General features: G+C 39.5%; 4 protein-coding genes across 6 annotated transcripts in view; 3 read left to right on the forward strand and 1 right to left on the reverse strand.

The window, feature by feature from the left end:
* The window catches only part of LOC113036185 (bifunctional heparan sulfate N-deacetylase/N-sulfotransferase 1), a 50,886-nt gene extending 47,594 nt beyond the window's left edge, over nucleotides 1–3,292 (forward strand). For all 3 annotated transcript variants that reach the window (XM_026192353.1, XM_026192346.1, XM_026192339.1), the window contains exons 13-15: nucleotides 565–674; nucleotides 1,216–1,318; nucleotides 1,405–3,292. In XM_026192353.1, coding sequence (XP_026048138.1) covers nucleotides 565–674; nucleotides 1,216–1,318; nucleotides 1,405–1,524 — 333 coding nt within the window. In that variant the 3' untranslated portion in view covers nucleotides 1,525–3,292. The remainder of the gene's footprint in view (nucleotides 1–564; nucleotides 675–1,215; nucleotides 1,319–1,404) is intronic.
* A 2,762-nt stretch (nucleotides 3,293–6,054) lies between these two features.
* On the forward strand, nucleotides 6,055–10,899 carry cd74a (CD74 molecule, major histocompatibility complex, class II invariant chain a). Its single transcript, XM_026192379.1, has 9 exons — nucleotides 6,055–6,255; nucleotides 7,928–8,097; nucleotides 8,559–8,653; nucleotides 8,791–8,847; nucleotides 8,936–9,019; nucleotides 9,126–9,204; nucleotides 9,552–9,752; nucleotides 9,850–9,912; nucleotides 10,027–10,899. The coding sequence occupies exons 1-9, from the start codon at nucleotides 6,167–6,169 to the stop codon at nucleotides 10,041–10,043; spliced, it is 855 nt and encodes a 284-aa protein (XP_026048164.1). The 5' UTR covers nucleotides 6,055–6,166; the 3' UTR covers nucleotides 10,044–10,899.
* Nucleotides 10,900–15,284: 4,385 nt separating this feature from the next.
* LOC113028325 (uncharacterized protein At1g10890) lies at nucleotides 15,285–21,537 on the forward strand. The gene is made up of 10 exons (XM_026178506.1): nucleotides 15,285–15,315; nucleotides 17,877–18,016; nucleotides 18,101–18,312; nucleotides 18,393–18,458; nucleotides 18,564–18,690; nucleotides 18,772–18,896; nucleotides 19,578–19,697; nucleotides 19,867–20,034; nucleotides 21,227–21,377; nucleotides 21,461–21,537. Exons 3-10 carry the CDS (start codon nucleotides 18,247–18,249, stop codon nucleotides 21,535–21,537), a joined length of 900 nt encoding a protein of 299 aa, XP_026034291.1. The 5' UTR covers nucleotides 15,285–15,315; nucleotides 17,877–18,016; nucleotides 18,101–18,246.
* A 69-nt stretch (nucleotides 21,538–21,606) lies between these two features.
* Nucleotides 21,607–23,096, reverse strand: LOC113036250 (probable UDP-sugar transporter protein SLC35A4). Its single transcript, XM_026192466.1, has one exon. It carries the CDS (start codon nucleotides 22,973–22,975, stop codon nucleotides 21,998–22,000), a length of 978 nt encoding a protein of 325 aa, XP_026048251.1. The 5' UTR covers nucleotides 22,976–23,096; the 3' UTR covers nucleotides 21,607–21,997.
* Between the last annotated feature and the right edge of the window lie 48 nt (nucleotides 23,097–23,144).

Below are 23,144 nucleotides of genomic sequence, written 5' to 3' on the forward strand. Positions count from 1 at the left end.
TAACAGATCATTATATTCAGACTTGTAGGTCTAAAATATGATCATTTATAATAAATAATACTTCTAAAGCTTGACTAATATATTGGCCAATATGTTAGTCCTATTGAGAAATTAGAATTTAAAAAATAAAGAAGTGGCTGGAGGATCTCTCTTCAACCATGTTTATAGTGTTCGTGTTCATAGTTTGCTCACTAGAGGGAACTACACAACTTTCCTGTCCGTGACACGTTTCCACACGCCAAACAACCAGCTGGTCCAAGCAGAGTTGGGCAGATCGTAAAGCACAATTTCATGTGAAGTTTAAATAAGATATGTTTTTTATTTCATTGCCATATTATCCTAGTAAAGACTCATAATTAACTACGCATATCAAACTTTATGGAAATCTGTTTATGCGTCATATGAAAGGAAATATCGGCCGATAAACCTGATTCTTAAATGAGCAAATAAACTGGTATCAGTCTTAAAACTCCTTTATCAGCTCTGCTCATTATTAATTTGAGAGTGTCTTATAGCTTTCTGCATACCCAACTATCCTCTTCCTGTTCACATACTGTTTCCCAGGTGTTAGTTTTGGATGGACAGATGCTGAAAACCGAGCCTGCTTCAGTCATGGACAAAATCCAGAAGTTTCTTGGCCTCACTAACATTATCAACTACCACAAGATCTTAGCGTAAGTATCTTCATCCCAGCATGTTGCTTTCAGCTGCCAAGTTTACAGATGAACTTGCAGCTGCATTAATAGCTTTCCTGCCTTCAAATGTAAATACAAAGATGGGATTTGAGTCATTAGCTTATTAAAAAACCTTAGCTATCAACAGCTCCCGCTAGTAAAGAATTAAGACATTTAAAAAATCATTACATTAAAAAAAATCTAAATCACTTGGCTTTTAAAAATGTGTTTGTCTCATGGTTAATTTGAAGGTTTGTCAGCTCAAAAAAAGATTTCTCCCACCCTCCTAAAATACATGCTGAAAGTTCTAAGTGTGAACATCACACTTCTTTAAGTTGCTTATTGGAATGGGATTATTTGTGGAGCCGTCAAACATGCTCATATGTCCACGCGCTAGAAAACAGCACGTGGACATATGAGCAAAGAAAATATGACGGAAACACAGTAACTGGGGGGAGATTTTAGATTTTCAATATTAGAATTGAAATTCTAAATAGTCGTTTCTTATTTCTCAGTGTATTCTTGTGTTTTTTACGTCCAGGTTCGACCCTAAAAAAGGTTTTTGGTGTCAGCTGCTGGAGGGGGGGAAGACAAAGTGTTTAGGAAAGAGTAAAGGACGCAGGTACCCTGATATGGACCCTGAGGTAGGACGAATTATCACATTATAGTATGATCTTTTTTTAATTGCTATATTTTAGTTTAATATTTGCTCTATTTTTGCATTCTCCAGTCCCAGGCGTTCCTCAGGGAGTACTATAGGGATCATAACATTGAGCTGTCTAAGCTGCTCTACAGGATGGGACAGCCTCTACCAAGCTGGCTCCGAGAAGAGCTGGTCCACACCAGGTAGCAGCACCACAGGGGAAAACCACACCTCCTCATACTGAACCACTAATATTCCCTGCTGGGGCTCACTGGCCTCATGGCCTGAAATGTTGAAGATCCCAATTTGTTTTGACTGAGATTTGAGGATGAGACATCCGCATACAACTCAAGACTCAACTGTGATCTTCCTAAATAGGGCAACAGTGGGCAAACCAGGAACATGGAAGCCTTAACGGTGTGCACTGAAGAAGAGACCGGGGAAGACTCAAGAGGACGCACACGAGGAATTGTCGGTGTTTGATAATCACATGGCCGTTCTCCTCAATCAAACTTATCATCACTTGAACTTCTTCCTGGAAATCAGAGGAAGGGAATAAAGTCTGAAATTTCAGTTGTGGGACACAGGTGATGGAGAGCATCACCTGTGTCCCCGCCAATGAATTTTCACGTAAGGAGCACATTAAAGCAGGCTTAATGGATGATATCCCGATCGCCTGAGAGACATTGGTTCCAAATGCCTTTGATGCACGTGTTTGTATGAAGGGAGAATGGGACGTCTGAAGTCTTGACTTAGGCTGCATGTTGTAGCCTTATTTGATAGGCCTTGGTAGAATCTAGTTATCACGTTACAAGTGCCAGGACAAGAATCTTCCTTAAACTATTACCACATGGACTTTTCATGGCTCTTTTTTTTAAAGTGTTTTTTTTCCTTTACTTTGATTTTAACGTCTCTGTAATGCGGATGGCAATGCATTGCTGTAGAATGTACCAAAATTAAACACTTTAGCGCCATTGGTTTCATATGGGCCAGATGTACAGTACAGTTGCGTACACTGTTTTCAGCTTAGCATGCTCTGTAGCCAGTTTTACAACCATTTGATTGGCTACAGCAGGAACATAGGACGGGTGATGAAAGCACATTGTTTGAAGATAAAAGGTTACTGGAAAGCACACTCACGAAATTGTTCCTACTACAATCTGTGAAGAAGAAGATCATAAGCTAGCTACTGTATGTTAACGCCACACTCTGGTCCCACAAGATTCAGAAGATTGTGCATCTCAAAATCTGGTGTCAGCATTGTTTTTGTTTTTTGTTTGTTTGTTTTGTTTTGTTTTTTAATCACAGCTGTTTATGTTTTCTTATGTTCTGTTTCATGTCACTCAATAGAAAAGGTTTCGTTTGGGAGATTAAAAGCTGACTCTGCTTATTTAAAAACAGAACAAACACTTAAAGTCACCCGGCAAACCAACAGTTCGCCCAGAGAGACCGCTCAGACATTTTGGTTGTCGGTCAAGGTGTTACCACTGCAACTAGATGTCAAACGTAGGTAACAAAAAGCTGCTCTTCTTGCAATAGTTTTGTACGATGTTCTGATGTTATAACAATGCACATGACGGTGACTTTATAATGTAAATAATGCGAAAACCCTCTGTAGACCTAAATTATTGAATGTGTTTGGGTTTACACTCTCCATCAGCCCATTGTGTGAAATGTCAGTGCTCTACTGAGGGGGAGTGTGGAAATTTTTATTTTATTTTATTTTTCTCCTCACTGTGCAGAGGTGTGTCGCTGAGATTCTTTCCTCTCATGTCCTCTCACTGCCAACTGTTGTACAAAGGTACTGAGTCTCTCCATATAAAGTATTAAATGATAACACATAACAGCAACGATGGTACTAATCTCCTGGACTGTATGATAAAGATTTGTAATTGTTGTCAATAATTTTTACAGTGTAACTAATATTGTCGGTGCTTTTTAATTTGCAAATAAAACACCACTGTATTTTTCAGTAGTTGGATCTTTTTTCCTCTCCTTTCTCTGCTGTTTGGCTTCCAGCTGTTTTTGTTTGTTTGTTTTACATAAACAGCTCTTTCATTTAATAAAGTCATGCAAAAGCCTACCTCATGCTATGATTATATAAGAATATGGAAACAAGATTAAACAGTGGCGGATCTAGAAAACTCTACATTTGGGTGGGGGCAAGAGGTCTAGGCAGGGTGGCACATACCTCTTCAGTGAAGGTTGTGAGAATCCCTTATCAGAATCAGAATACTTTATTGATCCCTGGGGGAAATTATTTATATGAATATGTCAACAAAATATCCACAAAACACTTTAAATTATTAAGTGCATGATCTCTTCTAAGAAAACAAAGACAATTAGGTTGAGAAAATTAGTTGGGGACAGAAAATTGGGGTGGGGGGAGCACGGATCTACAGCATTGGGTCAGTTGCCCCCCTTTGCCTCCCTGTAGATCCACGCCTGAGATTAGAAGATGAGCCTAGTGTCAAAATGCTCACAGAGTCTTGTGAAAAGGGAAGTTTCTTCCAGGGTTGGATGCAGTCCTGTGAAGTCCATCCATAGGAATTAAGGAGTGTAAGCAACTTTGTGTTGCTGCTAGCTAAAAGCTAATTGCTTGAAAACAGTCTGATCACCTCTAGAACAGCAGTTTTGGTGGTTTGATGGTTTTATAGCATTCGTTTGTGTCTTGTAACACAATACTACAAATTTCCCAGGTGTGAAAGTCCCGTCAAAGACACCCTAAAGGTCAGTCAGTACAATGCTCAGATACTGCACACAACAAAAGGCCAACAGCTACATGTCAGACTCTTCAGGCCTCTGTTAGCATGTTAAATGTTCATGACGGTATAATTGGAAAAAGACTGAACAAGTATGGCTTGTTTAAGGTTTTGCCAGCCAAAAGCCTCTTCTCTCTAAAATGAACATGTCACCACAGCTTAAGTTTGGAAAGTTGAACAAACCACAAGATTGTTTTGAACGGTCTTGTCTGTCTAAAGGACAAAGTAGAAATGTTTCACCAGAGTCACATTTGGTGAAAAGCAAACGTAGCATATTAGCACAAACACCTCATAGCAGCTGTCAAGCATAGTTGGCAAGAGGATTTGGGCTTGGTTTGGAGCCACAATACCTGGTCACCTACAGTTACTGAGTCAACCATAAACTCCTCTGTATACTGAAGTATTCCAGTCAAATGAGAGGCCATCTGTCCGGCAGCTAAAGCTCGGACAAAACTAGGTCATGCAACATCGCAGTGATCCCAAGCACAGCAGCAAATCTACAACAGAATGGCAAAAAAGAAATGTCCTAATCAAAGTTCAGATCTCAATCTGATTGAATTGCTGGGGTGGGACCTCAAGAGAGCTGTGCATAAACTAACACCTGCAAACATCAACGGACGGTTAGTGCTACCAAAGGTGGCCTGTACTCTGTACTTTCTTTTTTGCATTACTATAAAAGGACACCTTTCTGATGCTGGCTTGTTTTAACTAGCCACTCACTTCCACTCTACTTCCACTCCACTAACTCTTTCTTAACCAAAATGTACATTTGAAAGTATTTTTTTCCAGTGAATTATAAAGACTTGAGTATTAAATTGTGACACGAAGTGCATGCAGTTTTTAACAGAGCGTAAATATGTTTTTCAGCCCTGAAAATATCATTATGGGTATAAGAAGCCTAAAAATATTTTGGTTATAATTAGTTGGCTTAAAGACCTCCTAATTTTGACCCAGCCTTATAAGCACCAAGGTCATGTGACTGTAAAAATGTTAACGTGTGGTAGTAAATTTTGCAGTCCTAAATAAGTCCTTAAATATATTACAGTCCACAGGTGGGAGTTTGTATGAACTATTATTTTAGGGGTAGCTGTAAATTATAAGCATTCAACGTGATGATGACCATTATGCAGAGATTTCTAGAAGCTTCCCAGTCTCCTGGTTTGGATTGAAAAACAAACTGTTTTTCTTTTTGTTTCACTTTATGGAGACGTGAAGCAGACAAACCAAATCCCTTGATAGCACATTCAGCACTAACTTTTATTAAGTAAAAACTTTTACTTACTTACATAAGTCTTTTACTCTAAAGTCCACCAGATTTACAAGTAATTCATATTTCTTCTTTTCGTTTCCTCATTGGGGAAAACACCTTAAAGTGTACAAAGAAGTCTCATCTTATTCCTAAAAAGGCCAACATAAAAAGTAGACAAATGTACTCACCACATTTCCCTTAACATTGTTGTAATTGTAATGTCTAAAACTTTGTTTTAAAAGAACACTGCATATTACTATGATTTGATTCACTGTTTCTTTATTCTTTAAGCTATAATAGTAATATTAGCCTTTATTTGTAATTATGGGAATATTATTATATTATTTTCAATTATATAACATGTACTTTATCTACTAATACAACTACCTAAATGTCATAATGTGCAGTATTTAGTAATGAAACCTAAAGTATGTATTTTCACTGATGTAGTAATTCAGTCATCTAATAAACTACTGTAGTATTATTACTAGCAGCATTATCTATATTTACAAATAATTAATGTTTACTTGCTAGAATTAGCAGAGGCAACTGAAAATACTATACTATCAAACAATAATGGTAAATTCTAGATCTTAAACCGTCGCTTATGTCGCTGCTGTCTGCCTCTGTCAACAGATGATGCTATTAAATCAGCCAATCAGAGTGGCGCTAGTGATCCGTCCCACAACTTCTTGTTCTTTTTTTTTTTTAAATAGAGAGGCTTTCTGTGGAACCCGTCTGGTTTTCTTTTCCTCATTTTGTAGGCAATTTATGCTCTAGACGTGTTGCTCTTTGTTCAGTTTGTTGCTTGAAGGAACGGAAAGAACTCCTAACACAGATGGCCCACTCTCCAGACGATGCACCCCTGGCCAGGGGAAACCTGGCAGACAGTGAGGAGACGCTTCTTCCCCTTGCAGCACCAAGAGGGTGAGAAGAGTGTACTTTATCCATAGCAGCTGTTTGTGCTGTATCTTTAAAAATTATTATTATTTTCAATAAAGTGCACCTTTTTAAATTGGCTCACACAGATAGAGCAGAATAAATTTAAAAAACTGAAGTTTTTCACCAAAGGTTAGTTGCTTACATGCAGCAGTATCACATTTCCTTTAATTTCATTTAGCAATAGCAAAGATACATTTTATGACATTTAACTTTGAAGGTAGGCCTATCTGTTTCAGATTTGCACTTATTCCTTTTTAGTTAAAAGAGCAGTAAAATTATTTCGTTTTTATCTTTTATAATTATATATTATAATATTATTTATGTATGTATTCATGTTTACAACAAATAATGCTTTTAAAACATTTCGTTTTACTTCTTAATTTCACTGAACCGCACTTCCCCTTTCAGCCAGGACAAGGCGTCTGCCTAGTAACTGGTGACGCAGCAGTTGTTATTGGCTAATAGAGAAAAGAAAATGCCTTTTTTTGGGAACAATTCAAGTTAGAAATAAATACAGTCTACAAGAATTACAACTTAATAATCGATTAGAATCTGATTTATGAATAAACGTTTTGTGTGGACTGTTGATTGGAAATAATAGATAAACAAACTTTATATTTTCCTTTACGACACAGATTATATTGGCGGTATACATGAATTTATGATAAACAAATAAAAAAATAAATTGCATCGAACAGACTAATGTCGCAATTTAAAAAGCGGATATGTAAACATATGACTTTCTGACTTTCACTATTAATGTTTTCCAGCAATAATGAAAAAGTAACATTGTCCTTATACGTTTGCATTTGAGAAAAATCATTTTACACCTATCTACCTTTGTTTAATTTGCAAGTTGAACTTGAATCATAGTTGAATATGACTTCCTGCTGAAGCCAGAAGAATGTATCTGCCTAGTAACTAGTGATACTCACATTCTATTGGCTGAAATAAAAGAAGGAGCAGTAATTAGATCTGAGATCACTCTTTTTTTATCTAATCTAATTTTTTTTTTAATTATATATTTTCCAGATTTGCTGCTCTTTACATGATGGAAAATAATTGTTTTTTTATGGTTTACTGATTTGATTCCCAGACAGCTGGATCGCAGCTGTGTGTTATATCTCTCCTCCCCAACATATCCTACCCATTTTCAACTCCTGCCCCCCACACTGAAAAACCAAACAAATATCTTTAAAGATTCAAATTAAAAAAAGGAACAAAAGAAAATAAATTTTAAAGGAAATTCAAAGGCAAACAAAGGAGAGACAAAGGCCAATCCCCCCCCTCCCCCTCCTTGTTTTCTTCACAGATTTGTCCCTTCCTTTACATCACGTAATGTGCGGTAAATTAACATTTTACACACTAATCATGATCATTTTTCATCATCTACAGGTTTGACTAAAGGAAACTGTGGCTTTCCTTTTTTTTGTTATTGTATTTTTGTGTGTGGACTGTCCAAAATCCAAATGACTCACCCAGGCCTTAAAAATGTCACACACTTATAGAAATCCCCTCACGTCACTTTCATACCAAGAATTTTTTTATTGGAATCCCATGTTTTGTTTTACCGTTTTTTATGTCCTTCATTTCTTCCACCAAACCTCCTGATTTACCTCCAACCTTTTAGTGACACATACTTTTCTATTTCTCACAGAGGCTCCAACAGTCGTGCCTTGAAAATTGCGGGTCTGACAACCTTGGCTTGCCTGCTGGTGGCCAGCCAGGTCTTCACTGCCTACACGGTGTTTAGCCAAAAGCAGCAGATCCACACTCTACAGAAGAACTCGGACAGAATTAACAAACAGCTGACCCGCTCATCTCACGGTAAAGTCGAGCGCTAAAACCTTAATGGCCACACAGAGCCCTAAGGGGATGTGTCATTTTGAGTGATAGTTTTAATTAGACAGGCGGACGCGGGCTGGAACGCTGAGGAGGGAAGTGAGAGTTTACTTTACAGAAGCTGAGTTTGAAGGTGGATGGAGAAATGGAAAGTTTATTGTGACTCATGGGGAGAAAAAGGTTAACTGTGTGATATTTTTATGTTAATAGCATTAAAACAAGATTTCAAACAGAGGCGTCTCGAGAGATACTGTTAAACAAAGAAACAAAAACACATTCCTTTTTTAATTCTCTATTTATTATGTAGTCCAACTTTTCAATTTGTTTCTGCTGAGCATTAATAATTTAGACATAAAAAGAGCTACTTTTTCTTGTACTTGCATTTATTTAAGTTTTTTGTTGTTGTCGCTGATTTTTTTTTTCTTCTTTTTAATTTTTTTTTTCAGCTGTGGCTCCAGTGAGGATGGCCATGCCCATGAACAGCCTGCCCCTCCTCATGGACTTCACCGAGGACTCCACAGCACCCAAGACCCCCTTGACTGTAAGTGCACACCATCTTCTGGGAAAAAGTTCATATTTGTGTGCAGCTGGGATTCATTTAAGGCTTCAAATTAATTGCTAATGCTTGGATTTAAAAGTTGAATAATTAATTTCAACTTGAATGCTCCCTTCCTCCAGAAACTGCAGAACACTGCCATTGTCAGTGTGGAGAAACAGCTGATGGATCTCATGCAGGTAGGTTGCAAACACTGTCTAGCCTCACATTCCTTACCTGCGTGTTGATGTGTTGCTGACGGTAAGCTCTCGAACGTGCTCTGAACAGGACTCCGAGCTGCCTCAGTTCAACGAGACCTTCCTGGCCAACCTGCAAACCCTGAAGCAGCAGATGAACGATAGCGAGTGGAAGGTGAAGCGTCACACGCAGTGATCACATTGCTAACGTAGCTAAAATAGAAATGAAAAATGGCGACTGTCCTTTTAGCCATGCTTATCTAACACTTTCTGTATTGTAGAGCTTTGAGACGTGGATGCGCTACTGGCTTATCTTCAACATGGCCCAGCAGCAGCCTGCAACCCCCACACCTCAGTCAGGTTAGCTCAACTTTTCTTTCCTTCACTTTTAAGTGTTTTATTACCCAAATAGTTGCTATAACAGCAAATACAGATTTTCCTGTTTTACTAGTATGCACTAGTTTGGCATTTAAGTCATTTTTTTTAGAGATTTATATATAAAAAAAGAAAGAAATACAAAATGTTGAAAAATTATTGGATGTTGTTCATGCGTGTTTCATGTTTGTGCGCTGTGCTAAGCTATCTGAGATCTGTATTCCCATTAAACTCTCAACAAAATGTCTTTTTTTTACAGTCTTTATTAACGACTTTTTAATTTTTAACTGGTAAATAAAACCAAAATGAATGTCTGAATATTCTCCGCTTAGCCACTACCATCAAGACCAAATGCCAGGTGGAGGCAGCACCCGGACCCAGCAAGATTGGTTCATACAAGCCCCAGTGTGACGAGCAGGGCCGCTACAAGCCAATGCAGTGCTGGCACGCCACCGGCTACTGCTGGTGCGTGGATAGCGAGGGCCATCCCATCGAGGGAACCACCATGCGTGGCCGTCCCGAGTGCCAGAGAGGTAGAGGACACGGATTAAAGGATCTTTTCTTACATGTGTAGTTTTGGTGAGGCTGTTGTGAATGACACCAGATGGGTTTTTTTCCTGTTAACTTTAGCTGCATTTCCTCGTCGCATGATGGTTGCACCCAGGCTGATGCAGAAGACATACGACATGGATGGTGAGCGCTTCAGATTAGTTTCTTTGTTTTTGATGATTTTTCATTTGTGAGATTTTTCACTGGCATCATCATCATGATCACTTTGTTGTTTGCTGTTTTCATCTCTTTTTCCAGATGAAAAACAAAAGTGAAGCAAATCTTGAAGAAAGATTTCATCCAGCAATCTCTGCAAATGACAGACGTCATGCCGCACTTCAATTATTAACGCTTCTATCCCTGATGAGCTCGTTTTGCGTGGAATCTCGTGATTTTAACCATTTTTTTGTGGCTGCTTGAAATCGGATCAATAGAGGCCTGTTACACCTTAGTGCATTTAATTTTGAAAAAAAAATTGCCTTTACGTCAGATTTGTTTTGGGGTATATTTGTATAATCTACAATAAGTACATTAAACTATGTGAGTGTTTAATATGTTTGGTTCTGATGAATGCTTAAAGGGTAGGTTTACCGCATCTCCTTCTCTTAAACTCAATGCAGGAAAATGGAAGCTTGGTTGTGATGCTCTGAACATTGAAAAATTGCATTTATTAATGTAAACCAGCCTAATTTCTTCCCGTGCTGGTCTGATAATCCAAACCTCACAGAGGGCAGTTTAAATAGGTTCTAATATTTTGCTAGAAAGTAGTGTCAGGAAAAAAACCCAAAGCAACTAGGAACAATCTGGAAAGAGATGTTGCTATTTTACATATAAATAAATGAATAATTTGCATTTCCAACTAGAAATCTAGCTAGTATAAATCTACATACCATAAATACATACCATAAACTGTGGGCTAACCTATCCTTCACAGGATGTGAATATGATAAAGTTACTCTTTTATGACATGTTTGTTTTAATAAGGTTGATGAATAAAGTTTTCCTATTAACACCGCTTGCATTACATCTTTCACATTATCTACAGTTAAGAGAAATCATTGCTTAAGCTGTAATCAAAATAAGGTCTGAATAAACTTTAACCTGATTAGATGCAGTGACGCTGCTCACTCAGTCCTGGATTTTGTGGCATTTTTTAAAAATTAGACACTTTGACACTCAATACATTTGCCGTTAAAGAACCTGAAATGTGCATGAGTGCACCGACTCATCCTTTTAGTTCTTTTAGAAATTGAGTTCTCTCACATTTTCTTAAAAAAAAAGAGTGCCCCCATCTTTTTTTAAGCACCACTCTCACTATCAGTCATCAAATTAACACGATCTAACAGGCAAAGGTGAAAACCACGGTGCTCGCTTCTGTCCCTTCTGTTTTGACAGTTACCCAAGATCATGTTAAGAGTGCAAATTTGCCCACTTGAGGCTCGCATATCTGGGACGACGGGTGCAAAAGTGTGAATTTATTTTCTTCGTCATTAGTGGTGAAGATGTACAAAACATTAGGTTTTTTCTCAGTGAGTCCTCTTTTAAAAAAAAAAAAAAAAAGATGTGAAGAAAAGGAAAATAACTGATGGATTAAGCCAGTTGCACATACCTGCTCCAACTTGGTGAACAGCTCACACAAAAAATACTCATCCATGTCTAAACTGGCTGGACATGAAAACACATAAGATCCACGTTTAGCTACAGATTTGTTCTCCCATATCCATCCATCCACTATCTTAACCACTGGCTGGAGCCTGTCCCAGCTGGCATGCAGTGAGACGCAGGATATACCCGGACACGGCGCCAGTCTATTACAGAGATATTCTTCTGGCAACCAAAAGGTCTCAAGCTGTAAAAAGTGGATGTTAAGAGTTTATAACTCTGCTTGGCTTCACTGTACGACAAGGAAACCCTTAAAAAATATGAATAAAAAACAAAAATGTGTACTTAAAGAACCATTTCAAACTGTCAAATAAAGCAAACACGTATTATAATGAAATTTTATGTGGATTCTCTGAGATTAAAGTTTCTCTTAGTTCCAGTTCCTTTTTTAATATTAACAGGAATTCTTTTCCTTTATTAAAACATTTTTTGTTGTATTTGAAGCCGTAAATTTAAACGCTGAAACCATGACATATTATCTTCTCTAGATCTGATACTTTTTATCTTCTGCTGACTCACTGAGTCATCCGTTTCATTTGAGGCTTATTACCACTTTAAGAGCAGCCACTTCAGTTTGCTTTTTAAGCAAGGATAAGATTTGCTTTAAGTTTAGTCGTGAAACCCACAAAGTGTATTTATTACCAGGCTTTTCAGCTTTGCGCAAACTGGAGCAGAATGATATTCTTTATGCCAGCAGTAGCCCCATTAGTGGGATGCCATCATCTTCCTGGATAACACAGACAAGTGTGTAGTGGAGGACTTGCCTGAGAACTTGTATGCGACACACCAGCAGCCCAGCGGGAGACTCTGATAATGAATTTGTGTCTTGAAGCATGTGAAGCCGAGCAGCGGGATGCAACATCACACTTGATTTTTGACACTATTTATTTTTGCCCACATTTACAGCATCCATCTTTGTTGGGTTCTACTTTCAACTTTTATAAAGGGTCTAATTAGAGGTTTCATAATAATAATAATCTATAACAAAAAGTTTCAGGGCTGTGAGGAAGTCTTTTGAATCCATCCAGAGTAGAGGAGAAGTCTATTGACAACTTATTAACTATTTATTAAAAGAGTTTGTGGATCTTTTTTGCTCTCCCAATTGAGTCTTAAATTATTAAGTGAACGTCTTTGGGAGGAAGCCAGAATACCTGGAAGAAACCCTCAAAGGCACGGGGAAACTCATGGTCTGGACTCCCAGATGGAGTCCAGACCAGGAGCCTTCTTGCTATTGTCAGGGCTCTGTGTGCAGGCAGGTGGAAATGTGGATCCAAATGCAGGACTCCGAGACGAAATGTAACTAAAACCACAGCTTTTATTGCTGGCATGAAACAAAAACCAAACCAACCATGAAACCAAGCAGGAACACACAGGCAGGGTCTGAGGGTACGACACAACACTGAGCACAGGAAAACACAGGGCTAATATACACAGGGTGGTAATCAGGAAATGGCCAACAGGAGGGAGACACAGCTGGGAGAGATCAGGGTTAACGAGACGGGGGGAACCAAGCTGCACACACTAACATAAGACAAGACTTTCACAATAAAACAGGAAACATGAATTACTAAACAAGCACGCAGACTTTACACTGAGAGACAGACAGACAGAGAATGACACATGGAACCTGAACTAAACTAAACGTGAGATATAACCGAGAACAAATCCTTAAGCACGGATAAACAGAAACAAGAAACTAATAATAATCATCATCACTACGAGAAAAAGAAAACAATCCATGAAGCAGAATTAAACCGAAATATAATAAACTCAAAATACTGGGTCCAATGGATATTATATATATGGCCAATTTTTCAAATAAATAATGGCTATCACCCTTATGTTTCCTACAAGGTTAAGTCAGTAAAACACAAGCAGCATGTTCTTGCAATTAATAATTAACCATGGTATAACCATTGTATAGCCATTATTTAACTTACAACCCTTGTATAAAGTGTGCCTTCTCATAAAAAGGGCAATAGAAGACAAATGAGTTTTTAATTATACTGTCACAGCTGTTGTATTTCTCTAGTGTGTACAAACTGTATATGTGATCATGGAGCGAGTCTTCATAAATCCTATTTTATTTTTCCCTGCCTAAAAAGATAGTACTGCTGATCAGTGACCCCATTTCTGACCGCTCTGTCCGTCCTGGTAACAGAACCCTGCTCACTTTCACCAGTGGAAGTAGCCTCTGGATCATTAATAATTCATCCATCTGAAATGAAATCCAGGTGCGCCAGTGGCTGTCAGACGCAGGATGGCCACTGTTAACATGGATGCACCTGTGAGTATTCATATTCTACACAGTATATAAATAGCATCTTTTTAAAGCAGGGGTATATTTACATCAGAATAATGCAGAATTTAAAGGCACTCTTGTTGGAGTCTCTGTCATTGATCTTTAATGTTTTAGGGAGCTGACGCAGTGAGAGTGGGAGTTGTACTTACAACAAAACCAGGTAAGGCTGGGACAGTGACAGTATACCTGTATATTTGCTATACTGTCACTGGAGAATGACTGTAACTCGGTTTTGAATGCACAGAGAGTAAAGAATCTGTTGTTATTGATGAAGAAGGACATAGTGTTTACTACAAATCATCAAATAATGAGGTAAGTCATTTGACTTCACACACATGCTTCAGAAAGTATTTGTTAATTTGCTTTCAAGCTTGCTTACATTCTTTCAAACAGGCAGCCAAGGCCTTCTCTTTCGACCAAGTCGTGACTGTTGACAGCATAAAGGTACAAAACAGCTCCTGACCTCTTATTTTAACCCTTTTCTGCTCCACTGCACATATTTTCACTACCTGATATTTTGATGGCTGGAAACTGAAAGACTTGAGTGTAAATCTGCAGAGTTTTCACCCTGAGCTCCTGCAGCCTCTCACCGAGTACATGTCCAGTGGGTGTAACGCAGCACTGCTGATATGTGGAGCCTCCACAGAGACGACGAGAGCTCTTATTGACAGCAGTGTCATCAGACAGGTGGAGCTCTAAACAAAACTGCATTTAATATTTGCAGATTTTATGTGTTTATATTTTCAATCATACCCTTGATTTGCTTGTAGGTCGTGGCTAACCTGTTCAGCTGTATGGAGTCAAGAGTGAAAGGCGAGTTATTCATCTCTGTGTCATCCCTTCAGGTTTGTCCTTGTATTCAGTAGCAGAGCCCCAAAGGATAATAGATGCAATAAAACACATGATGACAGCTAATGTTTTTCAATGTCAGTTTTATCCAGATGGCAGTGCAGTGGATCTCTTGAGCCTCAACAGACAGACTCTACAACCTGTAACACATCCAGCGCTTGGAAGGTGTGTCACAATTTTGCATTTTAATGATAAACAAAGACCTCATATAAAACATATACACACTGAAGCTGTATTATATATTCTCATGCCTGCTTTTCTCTCTCAGTCTCATAGGAGGATTATGTGAGGTGTGTGTGCGTTCAGCTGAAGACGCTTATAACCTGTACGAAACATGCAGGGAAACACTGAAGGCGAACACAGGCTCCATTTCCAGCCGGTAGGTCATACAAAGCACAACTTTTATGAACTCTAATCCATTTACAAAATCACTTTGGATCCATTCATTAAATTGGTTAATTGCAATAAATCCAAGTGCCTGAGCGATAAAAAATTTACTTCTGGCTTTTATGATTGAGTTGTTCTGCACGGTGTCAGTCAGCTTGCCCTTTTTTTCATAAATTTCCATATGAACTTGTCAAATGTTTATGCTGTGTTTCTCTCAGATGTAGCTCCCTGTTCATGGTGACTGTTGAGTGGAAACTCCATCCAGAGGAGGTGGAGTCAGATGTCTGCCGCAGCAGATTTCAGCTGTTCAGCCTGGCAGGAGGAGCCAGTAGGACTGACCTCAGAGGGTCAGTGACATAGCCAGTGAGATCTCTATTACATGGGCAAGTGGAACTTGAAATGATCTACCACAAACTGATAAAGCATTATTCTGATTGTGGTCATCATCTGGAGGGAGATGTGCTATATTTATTTATTTATTTTACCTCTGGCTGTAGGCATAGATTATAGGAGATAAGTAGTATATATTGCTATTCCTGAACAAAATCCTCTTGTAGAAACAACTGCTTTTCTTGATGGATTCTTGTAGTTGAGGAATGTACCTCTTGTGACTTTCTGAGTAGGTGTTTTTGTAATAGAGTGATGTTGGGGCCAAATCTACACCAGTCAAAAGTGATTCTATATCTGTCCTATAAACAACTTTAAGGTAGCCAAAGTGTATCATCTGCCCCCCGTCTCACACTATCCCTTGGATTGTAATCTTATCTAAGGTCTTATCCTCTTTCCCTCCCATCTGGGAGCTCAATGTTCAACATCCTTTGTCCAATTTATGCAGAATCCTTCCTCTGCACATATTGAAACCCTCTCAGCCTTGCCTCATTAACTTTGTCTCCAAACCACTCAACCTGAGCTGTCCCTCTGATGTTCTCATTTCTAATCCTGTCCGTTCTGGTCACTTCTATTGAAAATCTGAGACTCTCCACCTCTGCTTCCTGTCTTTTTTATGTCAGTGTCAGCACCTCCAAACCATACATCACAGCAGGTCTCATTACCATCTTGTAAACCTTCCCTTTCACTTCTTTACCACCCCTGAACCTTGTCTCCGCTCACTCCACTTGCCTCTTCTTCACCTCTTTGGATGGTTGAAACAAACCAAGTTTTTTTTTGTTTTTTTTTTAACTCATCTGCTTTCACCACCTCTGCTCCTTACAGCTTCACCTTTCCACCGGTGTCCCTCTTATTCACACACATGTATTCTGTCTTGCTTCTAACCCTACCTCATCCAGCGTGCTCTCTACTCTCACTAAAGACCACAATGTTGCCTACAAACACTATAGTCCAAGGACACTCCTGCCTGACCTCATCTGTCAGCCTGTCCATCATCATTGCAAACAAAAATCTATATGACACTAATGTTATTTCACTCAGCAAACCAGCTTCAGATCTTCATCTCTACAAGAAAACATATCCAACTCAACAGGGAGTGAATTTGACTCAGAGCCTACAGGTAGATGCTGGGGTGGGGGATGGCCTTTTGAAATATGTTCAGTAACAATGGAAGGAAGTAGCGGCATAGCTTTTGGGGAAAGCAGTGTTCACAGGCAGGCAGTGAAAGAATGAGCAGGGAACTGACAGCTTATACCAGCATGATTAAAAGGGTGTTGGGTATGTGAGGGGAGTATGCCAATGCGAGTGCCGCAGTACACTAGAGTGATTGCCTGAAGTATCTTGCAGCCTTCACCTCATTAGTAAAACCTGTACTTTTCTGGCTGCGATGAGTCAAAAATGTCTGCAGTTATATGGTCCTGTTAATTAGGTCAGATCAACAGGGAGGACAGCATTTGCCTCAGAAATGTAATTTTTTGATATCAGTTCTCTTTATGAGTAGAAGCTTTATTCAAGCTAAAAATTATTAATTCTACATTTTACAGCATGGTTTCTTATGTCGGTGTGCTAGAGCATGAACACAACACAAACCGCCTTTTCAATCTCAGCAGGTCATTTGGAATTGGCTTTTAGCATGGCTGCTCTCTCCCTTAGAGGTAAGGTGCAGAGTTCAGTCATTTGGGAGGGGCTCAGAGTAGAGCCGCTACTCCTCCACATCAAAGAGAGCTGGCTGAGGTTAGTCAGGTATCTGACTAAGAGGCCTCCTGGATGCCTCCCAGGTGAGATGCTTCAGGCATGTCCTACCAGGGGAAGGCCCCGGGGCAGACCAGGACATGCCAGAGAGATGATGTCTCTCTGTTGGCTCAGTGTTCTTTCAGATAAGCTGGGGAGAGGGAGGTGTGGGCTTCTCTGCTAAGTCTTCTCCCCCTGCAACATGAAGATGGGTGGATGGTGTACTTAGTTTTTCAGATACTTCCTTTGCATTTTGCCTTAGTTTTTTGATAAAATAATAATAATACGATGTAATTTGTCATGTGTTGTAATTCAGCTCAAGTTGTTTTTACCTCATTTTAAAAGACCTGTAAAGGCCTAGATATCTTTATGTATTGATTTTATACCCAGATTAATTTCTGATATGATATTATATGCTATTACTATATTATATTATGTCCTGATATCTTAGAGACAGGGTGAAGAGCTCCGAGTAGAGCTGCTAATCCTTCATATCAAAAAGAGCCAGCTAAGGTTGTTTAGGTTTCTGACTAGGATCCCTTCTGAATGAGGTGTTTCAGGCATGTCCTACCAGGAGAAGACCCAGATCCAGGCCCATTATGTGTCTCAGCTGGCTTGGGAATGTATTGGTGTTCCCCTGAAGGAAGTGGAGGAAGTGGATGGGGAGAGGGAGGTCTGGGCATCTTTGGGACCTGAACCCAGATTAACGGCAAAAAAAAAATATATATATATAAATAACTGGATGGTTGGATAGCATATCCACTTTGTGATATTTGATATATATTTTCAGAGTGAACCCACTGCTGAAGGTCCTGGACCAAATCCCAAATCCTGCTGCTAATATCAGTGTGAGCCTCCTGCCTCATTTGCTTAATGATGCCTTAAAAGGAAATAGCAGGACTGTCCTCATTTACTGCATTAACCCTCAAGGTACTGAGCTACACCACATCAACATACAAAGAAATAAATATGCATGTGTGATTTACAAAACAAAAATAACCCTCCTTCTTTCAGGTCTTCTAGATAACGAGACACCTTCTGCTTTAAATCTGGCCCAGAAAGTGAGAGGTTTTGCAACTAAGCCCACCACTGGTTGCTGGAGTCCAAGGGCAACTGAGCAAAAGATTCGTGACAGCATCACTGATCTAAGAAGCGTGATAATGTCACAGGGGGACAGTGAAGTTCACAGCATCTACGAGCTGGCCGAGCTCACGCAAAACCTGCAGGTAATTCATAAAATCAGCCTCATGGAAAATAATGCTTCCCAAATAATGAGTTTGAGTCTGTGCTGTGATCACCACAACAGATGGTGAAAAATCAATCATGGGAGAAGAGACGGGAAGAATCAGAAAAGATAAAAGTCAAAATAAAGGTTTATATCCGAATTATTACATTTATTCACAAGTGTAGCAAAAACTAGAACACAAAGTGTCTTCAACACAATAAAATGAGCTCCATGTTTTATATTACTTGGCAGACTTGCAAGACCTCAAATAGCAATCTGCTGTTTTCTGGAGATCATCACCCCAACAGCAGGCAGGGTACAGATACAATGAAATGTCTACAGGACCAGCTGAGGCAGGAAATGGAAGAACATATTACAGGTAAAATACTCAGATTCAAAAGTCACGGTTCCATATGGCTAACCACAGCCGGTGTATTCTGTTTGTTTCTCATATTCCCAGAAGGTAAAGAGAATGCAGAAAAGGTCCAGGAGAGAGTAGCGAGAATCCAGCAGCTGAAGGAGGCTCTCAGGGAGGAGACACTCAAGAGTGGAGCTGCTACTGGGAATTCCCCTGCCTGTCAACAAGTAAAGCACATCATCTGGCATTACAAACTCTAATTTATTACAGATCATTTAGAAAATACTCAGACCCCTTCACTACTTGAATACCCTATGATGTAGATGGGGAATATAGTCCCACATATGCTGCAGTGAAGCATATGCATAGCACGATTCTGCCACTGAAATGCTTTTCCTTGGGGATGAGATGAGCAGTGTTACTCTTTTTTTTGAAACATCTGAACTTAGTCCTTTCAGTGAGCTCCAAGCAAGTAGGTGTTTGTCTTTTATGCACGACCAGCTTCCATCTAGCCTCTCTATAGGCATGATGTTGGAGTAATGCTGACCTTCAGCTCACTTCGGTTGAAACACCAACTCATCAAAGTTTTAAGCTTCCACTTCAATTTGGCTCCTGGTAACAGTTGAAATGTTGGAAGATGTTCAACACTCCTGCCCTGATCGACGCAAGTCTACAGCGAATTTCTTGGACTTCTAGGTTTTAACCTGACGTCCAGATTTGGTTTTCCGACAACATGTTAAAATGTGCAAGAACAAAAGGGGTTTGGGCATTTTCCAAAACCATGCATGTGGTTGGATAATGCAGTAACAAGGCTGAATCAATAATCTTTTCACCATCTAAAAATTATTTATGTGCACAAGAGTGGGCAGCCCACACAACGGCATTTGTTTTGCCAATTTAATGATTAGTCTCAGTTGGAATACAACAAAGCAGAGGAACGGAGGAGGCAACTTAAGGAGGATCATGGGAGATTAATTCAGCAGGAGGTGGAGAAGATGGAGAGAGACTTGGCACAGGAAAACCTACCGGTGAGATAATGAGATACACTAACACTATTCTGTTTGTGATCCATCTTAACTGAGGTTGCTGAGTCAGTTTGAATTAATGCAAGGCTGGATTTATGGCAGGCAGTGGAATTCACTGTATAATTATGTTATTTTCTTGAATAATTTTATGGTTTGTGCATTCCTGTATTAGAAAGAAGGTCCTCAGAGGGACTTGCTGGTACTGACCAGAGAGAGACAGGTCCTAGTACTGCAGATAGAGGCCTTGCGTGCCGAGGCCCAGCAAGCTGAAAAAGACCTACAGGATCAATATGACAGACACCGAGCAGAGCTGCACTGTCTCAGGGAGGAGAGCCTGCAGGTGGGAGAAATAACCATGATTCAAATAACAGGACTTATTCACATTTAATCAGTTTGTTACTTTCAGCAAACTCATGTCTGCCTGAACTGCCTCTGAAATTAAAAACACCAAAGTTACATTTCTATCTTCATAAGGACGATCAGAATTTGTGACTCAGTCTTGGAAATCAATACCATGTGTAAATTTTTAGCTGTCATCAATTCGTCTGGATTTCCAGATTATTTAAGAGAGGTCGTAGCTATGCATGTAAATATTGTTCTTCTCGATAACTACAATTGCGTAAAACACAAGCTGACATTTAACTCTTTGATTTAAAAATGTGCAACAAGTTTTATAGTAGCTGAGCTATCAAATACAAGATTTCCCTTTAGCTCAAAAGACAGTATCTATATCCTAGCGCCTGTTAGCTAACTTTTGATGAAAGGTGGGGGATACACTCAGGACAGGCAGCCAGGTCATCACAGGGCATGACAACACATAGTGATGACAAGTTATTGTAAACATGCGTATGAACTTGCCTGTAAATGTTTTATGGAAAGTTAATCAAATTAACAGCAATTAAATTTACTGTATAACTTTATTAAAAATATGTATCTTTGTATGGTTGATTACTATATTCCTGTATCCGTTAGGATTTATGTACAGTAAACATCACATATTTATATTTGGAAGCACTGCCATAGACCGTAATACTCTGATGATGGATAATGCAGCGCTGACACATCCCCCCCGAGTGATGATATTTGCTGATTCAGCTGTATGAGGAGGGAGGAGTCACGTATATAAAGTTCATATTTTGCATCTTTTCCTGCTCTTAGTACTTCAGACTTACATTAAAATTATTAAGCATTTCGCCTAGTGTTGCTGTGTGTTGCTATAAACATGGCAATTAAGAATGCAAGCGAGACAGACCATCGTGACATTTAAAAGAGTAGGTTATTCCTACAGAGAAATCCACAGAAAGAAAGCCACACATACTCAGAAGATGAGTTTTTGAAGTTAACAGCTTGTAAGGCAGCTTACAAGACCACAGTTTGATATTGATCATAGTAAGCAAATACCAGTTTTGACTTTAAAGAGAAGACTATGCTCTATATAAAATGACTTTGTTAGCTGCTTCATAAAAATACTTGTATAAAGCTTTACTAAATGATATCCTTTCTACATTGCCCCCCTGCTGTTATCTCCCTAGGTGTTCAGAGTGTTTCGTCAGGTAGGCGAAGAGCAGAGAAAGATTTCAGAGGGCAGATACAGAAGTGTGCTGCTGGAAGCGGTGCAGGATGCCATCTACTTGTCTGCACAGAACCAGCAGCTGCAGGCAGAGAATAAGCAACTCCGTAAATGTCAGTTTGAAATTATGTAACCTTTGCTAGATGTGTGGTTGTATAACTAAATGCTTAAAAAAATGTTTTTTTTATTTAAACAGCAGCAGCAGAACTGAAGGATATGCTAGCTGCACAAGGTGATCCCATGGCTGATCCCCCGTCAACACTGAATGTGTGACTTGAATGTCTTTACGCAGCAGTGTGCGGACTGTAAATCATGAGAAATAAATGTCAAATAAAAAAAAACTATTTTTTGACAGTTTATTGGTTATTAAAACACTGCATAACACTTTATCTCTGATGTTGTTCTTGGCAGAGAAGGTGATAAAAAATGAAAGAAAAAAAAAATAGCAGCAGTCATCGGAAATAATTCACTCCATATAACATTTGTTTACTGTCTGATCTGAATTTACTGCAGTGTAACACAATCGGAAAGTCAAATTAGGCAACATGACTTAACAGGTATGAGCAATATGGTCACAAACACGTGTTGAATCCAAATAAAAAAAAGAAGAGTTTCAAGTTTCAGATGGAAGATAAGGCATTAAAAAACCCTAAAAAACAAAAGTTTAGGTAGCCTCCACTGAGAGCTTTTGTGGGGTCAAACTGTGCTGGTGGTTCTTTTATTAAAGACTGCACTATCTGTAGTAAAGGTAAGCTGCCAATCCAATCATAGCAACAGGTACTGGGAATAAAGCAGTCAGCTGCAAACCTAAGGTGGACCAAGACAACAGAGCATTAACCAGCATGGAGCAGGAAATGACAAACAGTCTGGTGATCCCACTGCCATGTTTGAGAACCACAGACATCAGGAGTCCATTTGCTGCTTGTCCTGCAATGATAACCCAAACCACCCACGAGTAGCCTTCCAGAAAGCCTTTGTCACTTGCCGCAGAGGAAAAAGATGACAGTCCATTGATTACCACACCAAATATATAGAGGTAGAGGTTCTGTAGGCTCAGGGGAAGCTGCTGGCTCTTCAGTATCCCCTCTGTGTAAACTGCTGCCAGCCCTGAAACACAGCAGTACACCAGCACAAGGAAAAGCCCCCAGGCTGTGATATGAAGCCTTTCAACTTCCTCAGCTTCACCCTTTTCAGGTTCCTCCAAATCCAGGTTACTGTAACTGTGGAACACGCCTGCAAACATGAGGAGCCCCAGGCCTAACCACTGAGCAGGCCGGAAGCTCTTGCCCAAACAGAGGGAGTAAAGCAGGGCAGTGGAGGCAATTTTAAGATTTGACAGTACCTGGAATGAACTTGGGTCCATGTAGGCCTGCATCAGAACAACCAGGTTGTTGTTGAGGGCGTAAAGTATAGCAGGGACTGCATAGGGTGCCACGAAGGCAAGGCGTGGAAAAGCACACAAGTTTGATGTACCACCAGTGAGAACAAGAGTCATCAGAGAGATGAGCAGTTTAGCTAACTCAATCATTACAACACACGAGGAAGGGTTAAAAGGGACTTTACCATCTACCTTAGTGAGAGTGATGAGTGGTGCATGAGAACCATAGATGAGAACCATAAGCCCCAGGAGAAACCCCCACCTAATTCTTTTCACCAACTGCCTCTTAATCCTTGCTGGGGGACTGGGCCCCACATTATCAATCACAATCATAATCGATGACACACAATAAATACTTATTTTCCAACAATCTGAACCTCAAGCTTTGCTAAAGTGCATCAACCCCCCCACTTAAGGTTACTTTGAAATGACAAGCAGCAAATTACAGCCATTTAAATGGTAATTGCACAATAGATAGATATTTCTCTATGTAGCATGTTTT

The sequence above is a fragment of the Astatotilapia calliptera genome, chromosome 2, assembly GCF_900246225.1.
Source record: "Astatotilapia calliptera chromosome 2, fAstCal1.2, whole genome shotgun sequence".
Taxonomy (NCBI): Eukaryota; Metazoa; Chordata; class Actinopteri; order Cichliformes; family Cichlidae; genus Astatotilapia; species Astatotilapia calliptera.

Excerpts from the sequence above, each read along its gene's own strand:
- cd74a (XM_026192379.1), top strand. The coding sequence starts at position 6,167 with ATGGCCCACTCTCCAGACGATGCACCCCTGGCCAGGGGAAACCTGGCA. Across the intron at positions 8,654-8,790 it reads CACCCAAGACCCCCTTGACT|AAACTGCAGAACACTGCCAT; the intron begins GTAAGTGCACAC and ends CCCTTCCTCCAG. Across the intron at positions 9,020-9,125 it reads TGAACGATAGCGAGTGGAAG|AGCTTTGAGACGTGGATGCG; the intron begins GTGAAGCGTCAC and ends TCTGTATTGTAG.
- LOC113028325 (XM_026178506.1), top strand. The coding sequence starts at position 18,247 with ATGTCACAGGGGGACAGTGAAGTTCACAGCATCTACGAGCTGGCCGAG. Across the intron at positions 18,691-18,771 it reads AATGGAAGAACATATTACAG|AAGGTAAAGAGAATGCAGAA; the intron begins GTAAAATACTCA and ends TCATATTCCCAG. Across the intron at positions 19,698-19,866 it reads TGGCACAGGAAAACCTACCG|AAAGAAGGTCCTCAGAGGGA; the intron begins GTGAGATAATGA and ends TTCCTGTATTAG.
- LOC113036250 (XM_026192466.1), bottom strand. The coding sequence starts at position 22,975 with ATGATTGTGATTGATAATGTGGGGCCCAGTCCCCCAGCAAGGATTAAG.